Below are 21,363 nucleotides of genomic sequence, written 5' to 3'. Positions count from 1 at the left end.
ATTCAATTTGTTTATTATCTTTCGTTCAATACAGTCAATAGGATCGAAATTATAATATGACAAATGATTTAGGTTTAGTCTTCATTAACATAAATGTTACATTGCCCTTGTACCAATTGTTTCGCTTTTGCTGCAAGGATATAGAAATTAAGCTTTTGTATTGCGATTATATAGCTAAGCAGAATATCTGCATTATCTGGTTGATTAATTTTGGGTAAAGGTAAAGACAATTTAATTGATTAGGTAACTTGGAAAGTTTACGGTCAACCTAACATGTTTTTTTTTATTTAATCAATTGATTTTACATACAAAAGTTCGTATAAAAGCGGTTATCAGTTTTACTGTAGCTGACAAATATTCCCGATAATATTTTTCAAAGATATACAATGTTCAAATTTTTCCGACAGGAAGTTTCTAACGGTTTTCAACTCTTTCATTGTGCTATGGTAGGAATTTTTGTGGTGGCTTGAATGAAGATTTTGGTGCAAATATTCAATATTATACATTTTTCTTCTATATTCGTCGGGAGGGTAAATGTCAAAATTTAACTTCATAGAAGAAATAAATATACCTTAATTATCTTCGGTAAAATTACGAAAAGGGGTTTTACAGCGTTAAGACGATCGCCTCCAGATGATGACGTCTTGACTGAGCGATGTGGCCTGAACCTCAAGATGGTCTTGAATATATACTCTGGTCTTCAAAGTCAAGGAAGCTTATAAAAGCAAGTGATCAAAATTTGTAATTGTTTATTACGAATCTGAATGAATACTTAGTTTTTGTCTGTACCTCTTCTAATTTAATAAGTAACCTTGAATCCTTATAAGGGTTGATAAAAATCAAGATTTTTATTTAAAACAGTGTACATTTAAATCATTTTTTTATTATTTTTAAAAAACACGCTTAATATTGCTTGTAGGATTTTAGGCACCATACATATAGATATGTTTTTTTTATATATATAGATATGCTTTTTTTGATAAACGACCATGTAAAATGTTTGATTAAAGCAATTTAAAATTATATGTAAATATACATATTTCTGTTTCTGATACTGTATATATCAACCTACCATGGAAATGTTTCTTGAGTGTAGTAATGAAACTATAATAATTTCAGTATTTTTTTCCAGTGTCAATAAAGAATCTGAATTTACTGTATGATTGTAACTTAAAACATTTGTTATAGTCTTTGAAGCTGAATTTTGGCAATTTTTTAAACGATAGTTTGCAAAATATATGAGCTGTCATGTTTATTTACAGTTTAATGATACACTATTTACAAGATTAGAATTGTAAATATTATTCTACACAAAATGTTTGCTATTTTTGCTATAAAAAGTATTGAATTTTAAATCAAGATAAATTTACAGTTTACATATTACATTTCCATTCATATGAGCTTCACCCCATCAGTAAATATATTTTGTTTCCTTTCTTAGAGCTTAATAAACATCATTAAATGATTACGAGATTAATGTACTTTCAACACAAGTAATTGTGATGTCTACAAAATCGTTATGTACAATATTCTATGACTTATTTATTTAAATCTTGATTTAAGTCGCGATATAAATCAACCTGATCCTTGTTAACCTTGAAAGATAGAAAACCAACATCATGCAAGAAAAATAAAAGAAAGGCTTTGAAATCCAGCAATTTATTGTCATCAATGCTCAAAATTCAAATTAAAGTTCGCTATGCGAATAGCGTGCATGGGAACGTGATGTATTCTCGCAGTGGGGGCAACGCCTCCTTGCAGAATGTCCTGAAGCAGTTGCTGCTGCCTTGGTTGTTGCAAAAGCACACCTCGCAGCCCTCGAACCACTTGGCCCCCAGAATGCACTTCTTCTGCATCGGGCACTGCATCAGGGTGCACGCTATCTGGCCCTTCCTTATGCAGTAGCACTGGTTGCAGTCTCTCTTCCATGATGTTCCCGGCGTGCAGTTCTCGATGTTCGGGAAGTCTGCGAACAAAATGGCTGCTAAGTTTCGCATTGTTTACACAAATATCAAGGAATGAATTAGAGTTGACCCGGGTATCGGTATCTGCCGATACCAGTGGTATCACACTCTCGGGGAGTCCAATTATCCTGAAAATTATGAAAAATTCGAAGTTTATTTTTACTTTGCACTTTGTTAACATAACAACTATACTCTATCCCTGGAATCTCTGAAGCAAGACCGCGCATAATGGTAGATAAGGGGAGAGAGACCGAGTGGGGTCATTCCATGTTAAATCAACCAATTTTAAAATAATTGGTTGTACGACCATTTTAGAAAAATTTCATTTTTAGTTCATAGGTTCGTATATGTTTCTAGATATCAAAACCAATGTTCAAAATAATTTACTGTCCTTACTTCTCCTGGGGCGGCCATTTTTCAAACATGGCGCATGGTTTTTTCTTATCATTTAGCATACTGAAACTTGAAGATCTCAAAAACTATGAGAGCTAGAGACCTGAAAAAATATTCATTTTGTAGCTAATGAAGTATACTTTCTATGATATTCAAGTATGCTTTGCTCGAAATTGCATCTTAAGTACGAAAATTATGGTATAAATTTGGGTAACAATAGTTTAAGAAATTGCCATATTTGAGCCCATGCTGAAGAAAAGGGTTGCATTTCTAAGCAATGATATTTTGACCTATACTTGCAGGTAGGTCTAAACATTAAAAAACATTTCAACCCTTAGACTATACCACTTCATTAAAAAAATCTGGCTTAAAAATCAATTTCTCTAAACTATTGTTGCCCAAATTTCTACCATAATTTTCGTACTTAGGATGCAATTTTGAGATGAATTTTATTTCAGGTCTCTATCTCTCATAGTTTTTGAGATATTAAAATTTCTGTAAACTGCTACATGAGCAAAAAAGGACATGCGCCATGTTGGAAAAATGGCTGGCCCCAGAGAACTAAGGACAGTATTTTTTTTAAAACATTGGTTTTGATATCTAGAAACACGTACAAACCTATGTACTAAAAATGATTTTTTTCTAAAATGGTCATGCAACCACCATTGGATGATTTAGTATGGATTAACACTGTCGGCGGAGCGAAGCAGTACACGTTGCTTCAAAGGCTGGTAGCTGCAGTCGCATTTTCAACTCCACGTAATCCCCTTCTCTCGCACGTGTTCATTGGTCGAACCCTCTCGAGTCCAAAGATTCCCGCGACAGAGAAAAATGAAATATTCTGATGAAATTCTTGACTATTTTAAAGCAAAATTCTTAGTATATTGATGCATAGGATTGGAGTGGAATACTTACACGCTCATAGTAATTCATATATTTGAACAATTTTTAATTATTACAATTTTCAGGTATCGGTGTGAATCGGTGAGAGTATCGTTATCGGTATTAGTTCAAACTGGTATTTGCTCAGTTCTAGAATTAATAATAATTCCTGGTTGTTTTTTAGTAGGGTTTGTACAGTGGGATCCATAAGTAATACCAAGCAAATTGTCCATCACCATATTCACTCATTTTGTGTTACATAATGAGAGCTTAAATAATTGAAACAAAACACCAAACAAGCTGCTGACAACCTCTGTACTAGCATACATAAAAATAATTTCTTAAAAACACCTAGGATACAAGAAAAGAATCAATGAAAATAGTAGTGGACAATTTGCCGAGCAATACTTGTGAATCCCACTTTACATATATCGACGACCTAAAAATTCTCAAAAGGTCCATAAAAGAACGTTAAAATTATTTTTGAAATTAATTATAAAGACAGTATTTGTCGAAGTACTTGAAAATGTTCATAGGCGTAACTTAATGGGGGGAAGTGGGCACTTGCACCCCCAAATTTTCAAGTTTATTAAAATGTACAAGTTATGGAATCTGAGTAGCGAAGTAATAAAGAGTAATATTTTTGATTTCGCAAACGTCACAGTTATTTAGCAAATAATCCTGGACGCTGTTTTAATGGGATGGAATCTCTTCCCACAAAGTTAAGTCCCGGATTTGATTCTACCCCCTCAAAAATAGGTCCCAAGTTACGCCCACGAAAATGTTGACAGAAACTGGGCGTGTCGTGGCTAAAAGTACTGATGCAAAAAAGTGTGGAAGATTGGGACACTAATTGTTATGTGCAGCAGACAGACCGACAACCGGGCGCCAAGAAGACGCCTGCGTGTTCTCTTATCTCACTTTTCACTTGAGTTGGAGCAAGTTATGGATTTCCCGTTGTAGAATTTTGTGGGAGAAAATATGACTAAATGCACAAAGCACTCACTCTCTATGTACAACTATCTATGTATGGTGCAACTGAAAGCAAACTGATTACTGATTGTGGTTATCGCGGTCAAGGTCCCGAAAAAAAATCTCCGCTGGCCACGTTTTAACTCAGACCACCTCACAAAGCCCCCCCCCCCCCCGGCTTGTTACATTTTTAAATCTCCTCCCGTGAACTTATTCATTTACTTGTGTAGATTTATATTTTCTCTTTTCATTTAATTTAATTTCTTTATTAGTCCATCACAGGGCCGAAGTCCCATTTATGCTGAACATAATGTACACAAATATAATTTTAAAAATGTAATTTTAACAAATGTTAATAATGTTAATATTAATACATAAAATAATGTTAAGATTTATGATATTGTGACAACATATAAATACAGTTAAAAACTCTTTTTACAAATCCAATAAAATATAATGTTTTACAAAATTTTGCACCTCATAGCATAACATGAATAAAAAAATATATCCTAATCATACACTAAGGATAATTCATTAAACGATTCCTGAACTCTTATTATTGGCGAGTTTTCGTGTATGTTTAACCTTGAAAATGGCGTGTAGAAAGGTGTTCTGTTCTTCGCTGTAAAAGGTGTTAGATGGAAGTTTGTTCTCTCTAACAGCTCAGAACATAGCCAATCTTGTCTTAATAATATACGTAAAAACATTAGATCACTAAAAACTCTTCTGTCTTTCAAGGTATTCATACCAAAATGGCTACATAAAGTGACATAATATCTATTATGATATTCAATATCACTTTAAACACAACCATTTGACCATTTGCATTTGTACCTTTTCTGTTCACGGATAGAGAGTAATGATGTATTGAGATACATATCATCATACTGTGACATGTTATATCCATCACCCCACCTCAAAACTTTCGTTCTGTATTAAAATAATGAAAATATTATTCATGATATTTGTCTCCCCTATTATTGAATGCTGTTCCCTTATCTGGATCATGACTTCTAAAATAATCTTTCCAAGAATGATTCTGTCCTCATCTTTTTCTCGCCATTGCTTGCCATGGATTTACTTTCTCTGAGACATCTCCATGAAACAGATATCGTGTCTATTTTGAATATCCAGCCACCACACACTCGTCACTAATTAGCAGACATGCAAACTTCATATCTTACATAACCTAATTTTATTTCTAATTTCATTATAAATAATGAATACTTATATTGAGAATAGGAATATTGAGCAGCGGCCACATGGCACGTGGAACTAGCATAGGCCCCACATATTTGGACCAGAAACAGGGATATATATACTTATATACTTATACTTATACTTATGTATATACCGTGCGTCCAATTCCTTGCGAGGGAGAGAGATCGGGAGAAATGTGGCGGGCGGCGCTAGCGGAGATGCCAACATTTTCGACCAGTAACGTCCCGCTTATTTTTATGTACATATCTTTAGCATGCAGATATTTATATTAATAATGCAAAACGAGCACTAACCTGTCTTATAAGAGTTGCTCAAAGTGATGTCCACCTACATTCACACATTCCTGGCATCGTTTGATGGAATTTTGATTCACACGCAAAACTTCTTCTTCCGTAATTCTTCCAAGTTCTGCCCTTATATTGTCTTTTAGTTCGTCGATACTATGAGGGTTATTTCTGTAGACTCTTAATTTTTAAGACTCTGTACGGTTTTAATTTTAGTAGCTTAGTGGCTATATGTGCTGATGATTTTGACACACCCACCGCTTGTGAAACACGGCGTAGAGGTTTGTTTGGAGAGCGTTCTAACTCTGCCCCAATTTCGTCGAGTTTTTTTCGGTTAGAATCCGTCGTTTTTGCTTAGGGGTTCTAAACTTTAACGATCCAGTTTCTTGTAATTTAAGGATAAGACCTCTAACCGTCTCTCTACCTGGAGGTGAAACGCCAGGGAATTTCTGTGCAAATTGCCTACACGTGTCTCGACACGAGTCTGTTTTCACGTAAGTGTCATACATAAAAATTATTTGTGCTAACGTGAAGTTTGTGGCTGGCATTTCAATCGCCTCACTTACCCACAACACCCCCCCCCCTCACACACACACACACACTGCAATAACACAAAGAAGTAGCACGGCAAGTAACCAAGAACCACACTCCCATGCAGAGTACGAAATTAACACGCTCTTGGTTCAAGGTCTGTTCCTCAATCCATTCGCAGCTCTGTCCAGGGCACCTGTAGTCGCGAAGGGAAGAACAACTCAAGCTTTCAGATTGCAATCAATGCTCACGAAAACCATTGACTTTTAAAGATTTAGTCTGCAACGTAATCTTGATACAGTGTTACACATTCGAAACATCCAAACGATTCCGAGCGAAGCAAACGCTTTCGAGGGTAAAACTTAAGCGGGACGTTACTGGTCGAAAATGTCGGCATCTCCGCTAGCGCCGCCCGCCACACTTCTCCCGATCTCTCGGCCTCGCAAGGAATTGGACGCACTGTACGTACAGGGTGGGGCAGAAAAATTTAGACGATTTAAATTTGGGTCCATACGGACATCTTTGTAGTTAGCGTGGTTAAACACACATCCCTGTGGAGAGCCTTCAGTCGTCGTACAACGTTGGTGGGAAGAGCATAGAGCGTTTGCTGTGGAATGTTCTTTAGAAACAATGACCCCGCTACTGTAACTAAGCGTGTTTACCGACGACATTTTGAAATCGGAAGGAATGGAAAGGTTCCGATACACCATACAATACTAAATTGTGTTACACAATCCAGGACTGCTGCATCCATTGTCAGTAAGAGGCCTCCTGGTCTCAAAATATCATCGAAAAACACGCTTAGTTACAGCAGCGGGGTAATTGTTTCTAAAGAACGTTCCACAGCAAACGCTCTATGCTCTTCCGACCAACGCTGTAAGACGACTGAAGGCTCTACACAGGGATGTGTGTTTCACCACGCCACCTACAAAGATGTCGGTATGTCGCCAAATTTAAATCGTCTAAATGTTTCTGTCCCATCCCGCGCAAGATCAACAAGAACTAACTAGCACAGACTAAAAACGGGGACGTAATCAAAGTCAACAAGACTAATGCAACGTCAGTCAGGTATTTACGTTAAAACTACATGAAAGGAGAAGATGAAAATTAGGCCCTCTCTACCTACAGAATGGATGTCTTCTGGTTATAGTTCCCAAACATATTATTTCCCGAACATCGCCAACCCTGAGTGGTATATTACATGTACAATAACTAGCAGTGAAATTTCAGCATACCAATAAACGAGATTGTTTTGTAAAATATGATACACAAATGGGAAACCAAGGGTAGATTTTGTGGTCTTACCATGTGTAGCAGGGCACTTTTTGTCAGTGCATCTTTTCACATTAGGCTTATCACAGTAACAAGTGTTGCAGTCTTCTTTCCAAGATGTCCCAGGCAGGCAAAAATCACCCTCAAGCTTCTTATACTTCGTTACAACTGAAACAAATAATTTATCCAATATTAATTCGATAGTTTCCTAAAGCAGTATGGCCTACTCTACATGTAGTCAGGAGGAATAAAACTGAAAACTAAAGTGAGAATTGTGAATTTTGTATGAAAAAGTATGAAATTTGCCAAGTATGTTATTTATATCTATTTAGTGATTTTAAGCGTTGTGGGTTTCGCGTACAGTTTAGAGAAAACGCTGTAATAACAAGAAAGTTTTGTCTTAAAAACATCTTTAAAACAAAAAAAAGGAAAATGAAAACAGATTCAAAAGTTACAAGCTAGAAATGGTTTTTGGCGCCAGTCATGCCTGCCAACAATTAAAATCACTAAATAAGTATACCGATAACATAACAATTTTTCAAGTTATATACTTTTACATATAAAATGTATAGATTAGTTAAATTGTGACTTAAACCTCCTGACTAATATATAGTATTTCTCAATATTTCGGAATATTTCATGATAAGAGTGACATGGGCAGGTTTCTTCCTAATGGCTAAAAGAACTATTTCTTCCTTCAAATTTCTTCTATGATTCGAATCAAGAGGTGAATGTCATCAGTATGTCAGATTCCGTCTTGATTTCATTTTAGGCGTAGGCAAAATATTTTGTCGTCAAATTTAGTCCGCATTTCTGACACTCGAATTCTTTCTTCAAATGTGTAATTGTTAGAGGCATGCATATTTCGTTTTTGATGAAAACACGAAATGTGAAATAATACATTGTAATGTCAATTTTTCATGTTTCTGAAAGGTGTGAAGTGCATTTTCCTACCCTGTTTTGTCACGAAATGATGCGAAAAGAACTGCAAAATGCGATATAGACTGTTAAAGACAAAATTTAGAGTATACGTGTATTTACCGATGCGACACTTTATGAAGTTTGAATTATCCTGTAAGTTATGCAATTCACGTAAAATTCAGTAATTCTGCTGTAAATATTTGAGAAGCAAAAATGGACTACTTTATACAGAAATAAACTTAATATTCTGATAACTACATAAAATGTGTTATTAGAAGGGATATGTTTATTTTGTGAAGTAAGTGGTTTTAAAATTAAATTTACAATTATATTCACAATTTTAAAACCAAAATGTAATTTTATGTACCACTTTTAATCCGATTTTCACCGCTATAACACCAAAATTTTATTTCAGTTACCGCGTTTGAACCCGAAATCGACTCTATTTTTGTACCGAAATTTTGCTTTTTTTATTTACCAAAAATATGTGCCTCTAGTAATTGTTGTTAAAGAAAACAGACCATGGAACACCTAGATGGACTACAATACTGGTTATTATTATACAACTTGCATTACAATAAACCGTATACTTACGTAGAGAGAGGCTACATTGAAATAACGCTGATGCACACAAAAATTTTGCAATCCAGTTCAGAAACATACTTGGAAATTAATTTCCGATAGAGGCGTACCTGGAATTATAGAAAATTCTTAGTGAGATGACGTCACAGAGATTCGAGTAATGGTCGTTTGACAGTTGAAAAGAGCATTTCATTATGTTTGTAATTTAATAATCTGTTTCGTATTATTATCGCCGAGAATTACTTAAAGAAGTAGATTGTATCCGAGAACTTCCGCACCATAGACCAAATGGTAAAATTAACTGTGTTTTATGCTGTTGAAGAATGGCTGGATACCAAGTTACCGTGGTTGTCGCAGAGGATCCGTTGAACGACTGTATACGCCGTATTCCCTCTGGTTAACCTTAGTCATTAGCGCAGTGGTTCTCAAACTGTGGTACGCGTATCTCCAGTGGTACATGAAGTACTTGAATGGGGGTACGCAATCAGCTCAGAGAGTGTTTTTTGGTCCATGGTGCACCTAAAAATCAAGTGCCGAAATAGACTAAATTGGAGCCGAATTTTCAAAGTTTGAAGTGCACAACCAGACATCAAGAAACTGTATCAGGCTATACAGGCACATCAATTTCAAAACAAACTCTGACAATTTACAATAAAAACTAAAAAATTGTGCCAGACAGTTTCTTTACAAACTTACTTTTGTTCTTTACTTTTTCAATAACTCTGAAAAAAATATGAAAATTAAAGTTTTTTTTACTTCTTACCATACATGTGTTTCGAATTTTTTATTTTTGTAACTAAACAATCATACAGATTGTAAACGTAGAAACACCCAAACGTAGAATTCTAATGTTTATTTGTCTGCCATGCAATTTTATTCTATTGCAGATACACACCTGCAACATATCAAGAATGCCCCACCAATCAGTCAAGCAAAACAATTTCCCAAAACCCACTATTCGAAGAGAACCTATTTTGGGGATATATTAGACGCTTAGTTACGACCAAGGTGGACTGATGTATATCAGGTGATTGTTTTGAAAAAAAAATCACTGATTTAAATCACTTGAAAAAATAATTTACAGAATAACGTAATGAGGATTTTGCAGATATCAGAATCACTTTTGGTGAAAGTGCATTAATCTCGTAATCATTTAATGATGATTATTAGGTTCTAAGATAGGAAAGGAAACAAAATATATGCACTGCTGGGGCGAAGCTCATACGAAAGGAAATGTTATATGTAAACTGTAAACACATTTAAATTTATCTTGATTTAAAATTCAATAATTTCTATAGCAAAGATAAGCAAACATTTTGTGTAGAATAATATACAATATACTTAATCATGCTAAACTGTAAATAGTGTAAACCTTAAACTGTAAATAAACACGATAGCTGATATTTTGCAAACTATCATTTAAAAAATTGTCAAAATTCAGCTACAAAGACTATAAAAAAAGTTTAATTACAATTATATAATTAATACACGCATAATTTTCTGAAATTATTAGGAGTTTCACTAACACACTCAACAAACATTTCCATAGTAAATTCAAACAGAAAAATGTATATTTACATATAATTTTTTATTTGCTTTAATCAAACTGTTCAAATATTTTACAGGGTCGTTTGCAACAAAACGCCTTTCTACTCGTATAGAAAAAAACATATATGTATGATGGTGCCAAAAACTATACATGCAATTTTAAGCGTATTTTTTTAAAAAAAATATTAAAAAAATAGATTTAAATAAAAAGAATCACCAAAAATGATTTTTTAATAATAATCATGATTTTTATCCATCCTGGTTACGACTAAATGGTACAGTGAGAAGGAAGTTTTAAGAACTGCTGCATTAGCGTATAACTTCTGTTACAAAGCTTCTACTTCTTACGGTCAAATATTTCTATCTTGCTGACTTTCAGGCACTCAGTATTTGCTTTTCTGTTCATTTTTTCGCTTTTTTATATATAAAAAAATTCCAATATTTTTAATTTTAGTGTAATTAGCAATATTATTATAGTCCTTAACAGTATACAAACTGACAATAACGGTGCACTGGAGCCTATATAACACTATTATATCAACCATTAAAATTCGCGTTTAATATTTTATTTTTAAAATGCCATCTCTTTTATATCATCATCATCTTACCATGAATGAATGATTCTTTTTCATCCATATATTTTAATGGGAACATAATCTAAAGTTAATAAATAACTAACTCTTTAGCCTTCTTAAACTCGAAGGTTTCTCGCTGCATCAACACAAGCCTTCCATCTGTCCCTATCCTGAGCAAAATGAATCCAATCTTTTTCATCCTTATCGACTTCCTTTAGGACTATCTCAACGTTATCCCTCCATCTTCGTCTTGGCCTTCCTACTGGTCTCTTACCATCAGGTTTCCCAACAAGATACCTTTAAACTCTTCTTTCCTCTCCCATTCGTGCCACATTCGTGCCTATCTAAGTCTTCTCGATTTTATTATTATAATAATATCTAGGCAGGAATACATATTATGTAGTTCTAAATTATGTAACCTTCTCCACTCACCTGTCTCCTCATCCCTTTTAAGTCCAAATATTTTTCTAAGGATTTTATTTTCTTTAATTTACGTCCAAATGTATCCATATATATAATGCCACACGCAAAATAACTTTCGTATTTTTTTTTTTTAGACATTATACGAGATGATAAATGACAAGCATTTCCTGAATTAAATCTTGTTCTTATTTCCTATCATTTTGTTTTGTTAGTGTTACTCCTCAGTACTTGAATTTGGAAACTGATTCAAAAGCAGTCTAAACTATAAAATATACAAGGCTTATTCACTTAATCTTGTAATGACAAGTACATAAACTGAAATCTTGCCATCCGGTCATCTCAAAAGTTTGCTGAAACAGAGGAATTCTTTTCTCTTACCCTTGAAACGCCTGTGTTGTTCTGCGTGGAGAAATAGCTCTTTGTGGAGACTGCTTCTTGACATTGGGCAAGAGAAGTTACGACCTCCACAGCTGTAAAAGCAAAGTAACCATAAATATGGTACATGGGATTTCAGAGTTTAAACTGCCATTGGCCAATACCGTAAACCCAAAGAAAATTACCAGTTTACGTCTCGGTTCACTTCTCCTTGCCAATATATTATCGTATCCCTTTGTTTATAAGCGTTTGCAACCATTAAAAAAACATTGGCGGAAGTTGTTGACGCAATCGATTTTTGTGGTTCTTCGGTTTGATTCCCGGCAGGGACACACTTCTGTACTACAGATCCCACCGATGTACTTGGGGGAGGGATCTGTGTGTGTTGGGGATCCAGACCTCCCCCTTCCCAAGAAAGACTTGCCAAGCCCAGCGACATGTGCAGCTTGTGTCATTCTGGAACGAAAACTTGAATTTATTTCGGTGTGACAAATGTCGCTACTCACTTCGGCATGTAAACTCCATAAAGGAGACATGAATTTAAAATTTTAGCATAAAGTTAAAATTAATCAAGGAATTTGTTAGGGCCGAATATGTCATGTGGACTAAGATAGGTGCATTTACTCTCAAATCCAATATCTTCGATAGTCTTCTAAGCAATCACACTTCCACGTTACTTATATCAAAATCCACCGGCCTTCGTGGCGTAGAGGTTAGCACAGCGCGCTAAGACGCCAGGGGTACCGGGTTCGAATCCCGGTATGGGCATGGGCGTTCTTTGTGATTGTCCCTTCATCAATTTCATCGCCTCGTCCCTCATCTTCATCTTCACGATTTACAAAAGTGACGAAGTAAAATAAACAAAATCAATGAAACAATTCTATCAAAATCTACCTGGTATTTTAACTGGATTTTTCCATATTCAATGGTCTGGAAAATGTAGCAAATGCTACGTTGTATGCCGTGACGGCTGTTAAAAATATTTAGCTATAAAATTGATATCCTCCATTTTGGAAAATCTCCGCCATCTTGAATCTCGATTCATATTTTTTTCTGAGGATGTTTCTCTGAAAATATTTTTATAGTGTGGGGCAACAGACCAGACCAAAGGAAACCTAAATAATAACATGGTGTTGTTGCTTTGTGCTAATTTATTTGTGCATTTTAAATACATCATAAACACGGATATAGTGATGTATAGACACGTCGTCCATCACAGCATGATGCAGGGGCTCTGTGGGTGAGTGTCGATAGTCGGTGCTTCAAGTGATAACTCAGTGGTGTGGCTACTGAGCTTTTTTATTGACGGGTGTTTGAGAAATGTGGGGTCTCGGGGGGAGATTGACGCAGGCCTTGAGGGTGCAGATGGGGATTCCCTTCGCTGTGCAGCGGCAGTCGTTGCAGTCCTTCTTGTACATCGTCCCTGGAGTGCAAGTCTTGTTCTTGGGAAGCTTTGGAGCGGAGACTGAAAGAGACACAAATAAGCATTCATTACCCTACTGTGTTAATCTTTCTCTCTCTCTCTCTCTCTCTCTCTCTCTCTCTCTCTCTCTCTGTTGCTCTCTATTTCTATCTCTCGCTTCCTCAGTATCTTTCTCTCCGTTCTCTGTCTCTCCTCCTCTCCCTTTTTCCTTACTCTATCTCTTTTTCTTTCTCTGTCTCCCCATTTCTCCCTCTCTCTTCCTCCCCCTCCCTCTCATTGAGATTAAACCTTCCAGTACAAGTTTTCGATCACTTAATAAGTAATACCGTCCTCGACCAATGGGCTAGCAGGCCATATTGAATAACAATTTATTTATTAACAATCTATAATTCATCTTTCATAGCCTATAATAACACCACAAAATATGGAATGCACTTTTGATTTTTATTAAACAATCAGAATTTGTTTTCTCTCTCATACTGCTTCTGTATAAAATGATACACATAAGAATAAAATTTCTTTGATATCTTTGGAATATGATAGAAAATTAAGAGAATTTAATGAGTATGGGGATCGTCGTCCGTTTTAACATATATCAAAGAGAGGACACGAAAGAGAAGCGGAGTCAAGCACATGAATAAGGTTGCGGGTTCCAGTTTCCGCCAGAAAATAAAAGTTCCATGGTGATTGTCGTTCGCCTGTTTCGTCTAAGCTAGTGTTGCCCAAACTTATTTATATACCTCATGGGCCAAATTACACTATATAGGCCGTACTTACTAAGTTTCAAAGGTAATGCATTACATACTAAGTTCAATTTATAAGTACTACTGTCGGCTACATGGGGCTCGCGATCCGTAGTTTGGACGAGCCTTGTCTAAAGCCCTGTATCCACTTGCTGCAAACCAGCGTATCGTATCCCCGTTCCGTATCAATTTATTCGAAAAAACTTGCAACGCTCCGTTTCAAAATGTGAGAAAAGATACGCAACGGACCCGATCGCTCATTTAGCGGTTTTTCCCCGTCACATAAAGCAAGGATACGATACGCATGGAGGGGTAGCGTAGACGGGCATGCGCACGTTCCGTTGCCTCGTTGCATCATCCTTCAGTGTTTAGTGAGCTTTGTGAATGACATAACGTCCCATTGTGAATTTATTTTCTTTATTATCTTTATTATGGAGTGGGATAAGGAAAATACTATTGCATTTATTGATATATATATACCGTGCGTCCATTTCGATCTGCAGCCGAGAGATCGGGAGAAGCGTGGCGGACGGCACTGACGGAGATGCCGACATTTGCGGCCTGAAATGCCCGCTTATTTTTATGGACATATGCAGACATTTATATAAATATTGCAAAACGAGCACTAACCTGTGTTACAAGAGTACGGTTTTAATTTTAGTAGCTTAGTGACTGTATGTGCCGATGATTTTGACACGCCCACCTCTTGTGAAACACGGCGTAGAGGTTTGTTTGGAGAACGTTCTAACGCTGCACCAATTTCATCGAGTTTTGCTTCGGTTAGAATCCGCCGTTTTTGCTTAGGTGTTTTAAAATTTAACGATACAGTTTCTCGTAATTTAAGGACAAAATGTCTAACCGTATCTCTGTGTGGAGTTGAAACGCATGGGAATTTCTGTACAAATTACCTACACACGTCTCGACACGAGTTTGTTTTCACGTAGGTACGTGTCATACATAAAAAAATCTTTGTTCTAACGTGAATCTTGCGGCTGGCATTCCAATCGTCTCACTGACACGTCACACATACACACTACAATAACACAAACAAGTAACTGCAAGTAACCAAGAATAACACTCTTGCGCACAGTACGAAATTAACATACTCTTGGTTTACATTGCTCGCCACTATATTTACAACTCTGTCTTCATCTAGTCGCGAAGGAACAAAAAACTCGAGCTCGGAGATTTCGGATTGCAAGGAAGCTCACGAACACTATTGACTTTTAACGGTTTCTTCTACAGCGTAATCTTGATACAGTGTTGCACATTCAAAACCTCCAAACGATCCCCATCGGCACAAAAGTCTTTCAAGGATATAAACTTAAGCAGGACGTTACTGGTCAAAACTATGATTAAAATGTTTTATTATCTGTGGCTCTTAACATCGTTTCTAAAGCGTATTTTTTTGTGTATATAAGAGCAGAACTTGGATGAATTACAGAAGAACTTTTGCGTGTTATAACACAGGTTAGTGCTCGTTTTGCAATATTTATATAAATGTCTGCATATGTCTATAAATATAAGCGGGCATTACAGGCCGCAAATGTCGGCATCTCCGTCAGTGCCGTCCGCCACGCTTCTCCCGATCTCTCGGCTGCAGATCGAAATGGACGCACGGTATATATATATATATATATATATATATATATATATATATATATATGCATCCGAGTAAAGTTTTGTATAATCCGCTGATCTGCTGGAACCGCAAGTCTGCCAATATGCTGCTTCCACTATACAGTTCACGGTTCGCGTACATATTTGTCATCCACCAATCTGGTGATTTGCGTTTTTTCTTTTTCGATAAAACGTAATTAATGAAAATATACGCGGCTGCTGCCACTTGCTGCAGTGTACTCATCGTCATTTGAGACCAGACTGTGAACCGTATCGCACTCCCATATCAATCATGCTACAGGGTAGATGATACGGAACGCAGTGATGATACGCGAAAAATCGGGGTCCGTATCGTATCAATGATTGGTACGGGACGGGGATACGATACGCTGATTGGAACAAGTGGATACCGGGCTTTAGCCAATCTAGTATGTTCCATGCAGTACTCTAGTCATCGTCTTGACTAGAGTACTGCATGGAACCACTTTCGCTCGCCCGTACTCGTTCGAGTCTCTCACGCTCGAGCGTTTACAATGGAATATACGGGGTGACTGGTAATTAGATGTATTCCCTGAAAGGGGTTAAAGTAGAGACAATTTGCAATAAATTTGACCATATGATACCCCGTCCGAAAATTAGTAGTTCTCGAGATAATCGATTTTCTATTGTTTCTTTAAAAAATGACAATTTTCCACATAAAAATACGAATTGAGAAGAAACTGCTCATTGTATGGAACTTATTTCAGCATTTTCTGATAGCTAACAAATATGTGGTTCGTTGAAAAAAAAAGTTTTTCCCAAATAACAATCACATGTAAGTACCGGGTGGGTCTAAACTAACAAGTGATGATAAAAAAATGCACTCTTAGTTTACTTGGCAACGTATTAATAACAAAAATGGTATGACACGAAGCGTACAAATTACTTAAATTACTTCCTTGTGTCATCAGCTATCCAACAAGTTACAATTGTTGCAAACATTCACATTTGTGTACAAGAAATAATACTTTGTTCATCTTCATGTGGATGGAATCAATGATCAATACAATTAAAGAACATTACACGTCTTGCTCAAAGTGGGCAACTCCGTTACGAATGCAGACACGCTGGTTTTTACGGACATTTGATTTCGTAACTCGTGATGTGATGGTGTCCTTGATGTGTTGGCCAGCTGTTAAGATCCTCTCCCTGAGCTCTTCTTGCGAGTTTACCGGTGTCCTGTAGACTAAGTCTTTCATGTGGCTCCAAATGTAGAAGTCGCAAGGCGTCAAATCGATCGGGGGATCGAGCTGGGCAGCCATCATGCTGGTAAATCATGTCACGTCTTGTAGCTAGAGGCACATCTTCCAACAACATTGCCATCCCGTTCCTCAAAATATGTTCATATGTGATGCCATTTAAGATTTGGTGCAGGAAAAATGTCTCGATCAAATGATTGTTGATGACGCCCATCCATACTTCAGCCTGGGCGTGCGACAGTGTATGGATGAAAATTACCGAAAGAAATGGATTGGCCGAGGCGGACCGATTCCCTGGCCGGGATCTATCATCAAATAAAAATACATCTAATTACCAGTCACCCTGTATATATACTTCTAATAACCTTGGGAATATCATTTTAATGTGGCAATAATCGTATGTAAGATATACGCCTTGGTAGTTTCAGCCCACAGTCATCTTTCATTTTCATATAAGGGCTGTCTCAGAAGTATTTTCGTTTTTAAAACTATTAAAATAAATACTTAAATTTTTTGTATAAAGATAAATTTATTACCAAAAGAAAGCTTAAACATTAGATTTTTATTTGTGAAAAAGAGTGTTGGACAAATGGTGACCGTTCATGTTTTCATATTCAATTATTCTTGAACTAAAGTTTTCGATCACTCGCCGAAGCATTGCACGAGGATTAGTATTGGTTTCATCCGTAATTCTTTGCTTCAATTCTCTCAAATTTTGTGACATTGGGGTGTACACCTTACTCTTACCTTACCATAAAAAGAAATTTAATTAAATTTGCGCTTGGGACGTCTCTCATTCCTCCCAGGTTATAATGATGCCGGTACAAACGATGTTATAGGTAGGAAAAAAATTGGGATCCTCATAAATATTGTTAAACACATAAAATCTATGCTCATACAGTAAGATATGAACTCTACAAATAGAAAATAAAAACTATTTACAAGCATAAAATACTTAGGCAAAAAAGTTATAACTTTTTGATTAATTATATTATTTTCTGTGTTCCTACAAATTCTTTCATCGTTACTTCCCATAAATATTCATGATTGCTTATTGCTCAGTACAATCGAGATTTCAAACATTTACTCTTAAATCCACATGCGTCTATACGTTTAAATTGTATCATCTTAAATATTTGATATGCATCATTTTACATTGCATGAAATTGAAAAGTGATGAGAAGTTTGAACAACTATATAAATATATCGATAATTTTGTATAAGGTGTAATGAAAATCAACAGTGTACATTTCAATTCACTATATATGAACATAAGACTTACAGGCAATTATGTTCATCGCAAGTAGAACACACAAAGCAAAGAGGAGACGCATTTCTACTTCGGTTTCTGGAAAGAAACAATTTATGTGTAAATATAAAAATAGTGCAAGCATAAATCGTTAAGAAGCCTAAATAAATACAAGTAATCTTTTTATATTTCCAAATAGAGTTCTTTCTAATACGTTCACTTTCCATTTTATTTTTACTAAAAGTATGATGTATTTTCGTCATAACCGTTTGCGTTCATCGACTGTACTTGATTTGAATTTAACAAACATGCTGTCTGATATTAAGAATTTGAAGTTATTTCTGTTTTCCAATATTGTTTTCAAAAATTTACATGGATTGTTGAAATGTGCTTTCCAGAAGTTGCAATAGCTTCAATAATAACACAATGCGTTGCATTAATAATAATAATAAAAAACCGGAGCAGCTACAAATTTCTCAACTTTTCTGTGCATGCAAGGCCAATTCCATTTCCTAACTCCGTTTGTAAACAAGGAGACCCGGGATCCATATCCAGTGGAGGCACATAGCTGTTCGGATCCCAATTTAAACTGTAGGCTCTGTTCTGATTAGTTTCTCTGTACATAAAATGAAATTTAAAAATACTCCCAAAACACGTACCTGTTAAACAACTGCTGACAATTAACCAATTTCCACTAATTTCTTAGTTACACAACGTATACGATGGAGATCCCTACGCTCATTTATAGTCTTATCAAAATAAGAAGACGAAAGAAAAAAAACATTCCTAAACAATTCTCCCTTCTTCGTTACGGTATTCTACAAGCAACGAAAATATTATTGCTTCTATTGTTATTTCTCTCACACACACATACTTCTGGTACTTATTTTAATATAGTACCATGCATATCGCACTAATAAAATATCTAACAATCCTTTTTCTACAAACACATGAGATATCAGCCAATCACATAAGCATTCAGTACAATTTCTATATCGTCATACTTACTTAGTGATGGAATTTTTTTTACAGCTCTCAACTTGCCCATGAATGATGGAATAAAGTACAAGATGAAAAAATTAAATTACTTATTTATTAATCAAATTTAAATTATTTCATCTCTATTTTGACTGGCAAAATATCATGCCCCAATATTCTTATGAAATTGGCCTGACAATACCAGTATAATATATAGTGTTATATAGTGCTATAAGCTTGTATCAAAGTCCAGAAAGCTTATGAAAGTAAATGATCAAAATTTGTAATTTTCTTATGCAGGTTTTAATGATCTTAATTAGACGGTGTCAACATCTTAGCGATGAATCCGAATTTGTAGATAGACGAAGACGAAGTTACATAACACAGAAATACAAAATGTAACAACAAACATGCATTAAAGTTGACGTTAACCGGTAAAAATCAACAAATTTCTCTCCCACCGCATGTTTATTTCCAAAGGAGAAGGTATTATATATCATAAATGTTGGACTTTCCATGTACGTACATACTTGTACGCCCGTTTATTTGAAATAAATCGTTACAGGCCTGTGGCGGTGGTTAGCGGGGGCAGTTGCCCTTCTCCCAACGTTTTACTACTTATGCCCCCGCCCTATGCTAAACCTTATGTATTAGGGGAAAGAAAATAAAATGTCCATGTCCCCCAGTTTTGGATCCAATCGCCGAGGTCCTTCAGTACCCTCATTTTGGGAGGCTAGTAGTGTCTGTCCTCATTACAGACATTTCCCGTGGTTGATTCTCCACGTTTCTCCAAGTGAGGTGCATTTCTTCCAATGTTTACAAAACTTCTACATCTACACATATTAGAATCCTTCGCCCATCTTACCCCTGGTTTTGCAATTCTTCGAGAGGAATTCCTCTTCACTAATGCAGTAGACTGAAAGGAAGAGTACACACCGTTAGATATGATATTTGACTTGTACTTCTTCACATCTAATACAGAATAGAAATATGCATGATTGAAGCACATTAATTAACGTCATTAAATAGTTATCATTCCTGGGGTCAAGACACAAGCAGTGTTACCAGAAGGGAAATGTCCGTTGTGTATAGATAATTGCATTAACATAGCAGCATTATATTATTCTTGGTTGAGCACACCAATTCGTATTTGCTAAAATTTTAGCATGCTGAAATTATTTTCACCATAAGCTTGTAAATACCTTAAATACATCCACGTCAATTTTCTATCAAAGTTAATTCCTAAATATTTTATTTTATTTTGAAATGGAATACCAGCAATTTGTGTCAACGTATTTGGATATTTATGTTCACTTTGTTATTAAAACATACAGCTGCTGACTTGTTCTGTGATATGATAAAGTTCATTCCCTCCAGCCAACATTTCACTTTATAAAAATTATTTTCTATTTTCTGAATACCATCATATGGATTACAAAATGATCCTAATATACACAAGTCATCTGCATACTGAATTATTTTTATTGTAGAATCATGAAATTGAAATATTCCTCTCATATATATATATTAAATAATAATGAACTCAGTGGACTTCCCTAAGATAATCCTTGTGAAGTGGCACGGGGCCCTCTAAGTGTGTCCTGAAACCAAAACAATATTTTCCTATTTATCATCTAGTTCCATATTATCTTCATAATTATTTTCGGAGTATTTGTCTGATTTAACATATCAATTAATACGAGGCGCATCCAGAAAGTAAGTTTCCCTATTTTTTTAAAAAAAAAACAAACACAGTTTCAGGAAACCATTTATTGGCAACAGGTACAGCAAAGGTTCAGCTATTTTTCAACATAGCAACCACCAGAATTGAGACACTTGTCGTATCGTGGTATCAACTTTTGGATCCCACTGTCGTAGAACTCTGCCGCCTGTGAATGGAACCAGCGTGTGACAGACGTCTTCAGCTCTTCGTCTTTGCCAAAACGCTCACCGGAGGACAGGAATTTCTTGAGGTGCAAGAAAACGTGAAAATCGCTGGGAGCCAGATCAGGACTGTAAGGTGGATGATCAAACAACTCCCAGCCAAATTCCGTCAAAACAGCTGCTGCGCGCCGAGCCGTATGTGGACGAGCATTGTCATGGAGGAGCACAACACCTGCAGTAAGCATGCCACGCCTCTTGTTTTGAATGGCACGTCGCAATTTCCTT

At 35.9% G+C, this 21,363-nt stretch overlaps 2 protein-coding genes across 2 annotated transcripts; both read right to left on the bottom strand.

The window, feature by feature from the left end:
* Positions 1-1,590: 1,590 nt before the first annotated feature.
* LOC145986809 (uncharacterized) lies at positions 1,591-12,031 on the bottom strand. Its single transcript, XM_083121256.1, has 4 exons — positions 11,947-12,031; positions 9,035-9,132; positions 7,553-7,687; positions 1,591-1,966 (listed from the first exon to the last, which is right to left on the bottom strand). The coding sequence occupies exons 2-4, from the start codon at positions 9,099-9,101 to the stop codon at positions 1,698-1,700; spliced, it is 471 nt and encodes a 156-aa protein (XP_082977382.1). The 5' UTR covers positions 9,102-9,132; positions 11,947-12,031; the 3' UTR covers positions 1,591-1,697.
* Positions 12,032-13,082: 1,051 nt separating this feature from the next.
* On the bottom strand, positions 13,083-19,023 carry LOC145986812 (serine protease inhibitor I/II-like). Its single transcript, XM_083121260.1, has 3 exons — positions 18,876-19,023; positions 18,250-18,315; positions 13,083-13,408 (listed from the first exon to the last, which is right to left on the bottom strand). The coding sequence occupies exons 2-3, from the start codon at positions 18,299-18,301 to the stop codon at positions 13,230-13,232; spliced, it is 231 nt and encodes a 76-aa protein (XP_082977386.1). The 5' UTR covers positions 18,302-18,315; positions 18,876-19,023; the 3' UTR covers positions 13,083-13,229.
* Positions 19,024-21,363: the final 2,340 nt, after the last annotated feature.

The sequence above is a fragment of the Lepisma saccharinum genome, chromosome 4 (assembly GCF_977018435.1).
Source record: "Lepisma saccharinum chromosome 4, izLepSacc3.1, whole genome shotgun sequence".
Lineage (NCBI taxonomy): Eukaryota > Metazoa > Arthropoda > Insecta > Zygentoma > Lepismatidae > Lepisma > Lepisma saccharinum.
Note: the sequence above shows the minus strand (reverse complement) of the source record. Positions and strands in the feature narration are given on the sequence as shown.

What these genes read in the sequence shown, in the direction of transcription:
- LOC145986809 (XM_083121256.1), bottom strand. Translation starts at nt 9,101, where the DNA reads ATGTTTCTGAACTGGATTGCAAAATTTTTGTGTGCATCAGCGTTATTT. An exon ending in TCAATGTAGCCTCTCTCTAC is followed by an intron (nt 7,688 to 9,034) that starts GTAAGTATACGG and finishes TATTTGTTTCAG; the next exon opens with TTGTAACGAAGTATAAGAAG. An exon ending in AAAGTGCCCTGCTACACATG is followed by an intron (nt 1,967 to 7,552) that starts GTAAGACCACAA and finishes TTTTGTTCGCAG; the next exon opens with ACTTCCCGAACATCGAGAAC.
- LOC145986812 (XM_083121260.1), bottom strand. Translation starts at nt 18,301, where the DNA reads ATGCGTCTCCTCTTTGCTTTGTGTGTTCTACTTGCGATGAACATAATT. An exon ending in TGCGATGAACATAATTGCCT is followed by an intron (nt 13,409 to 18,249) that starts GTAAGTCTTATG and finishes TGTCTCTTTCAG; the next exon opens with TCTCCGCTCCAAAGCTTCCC.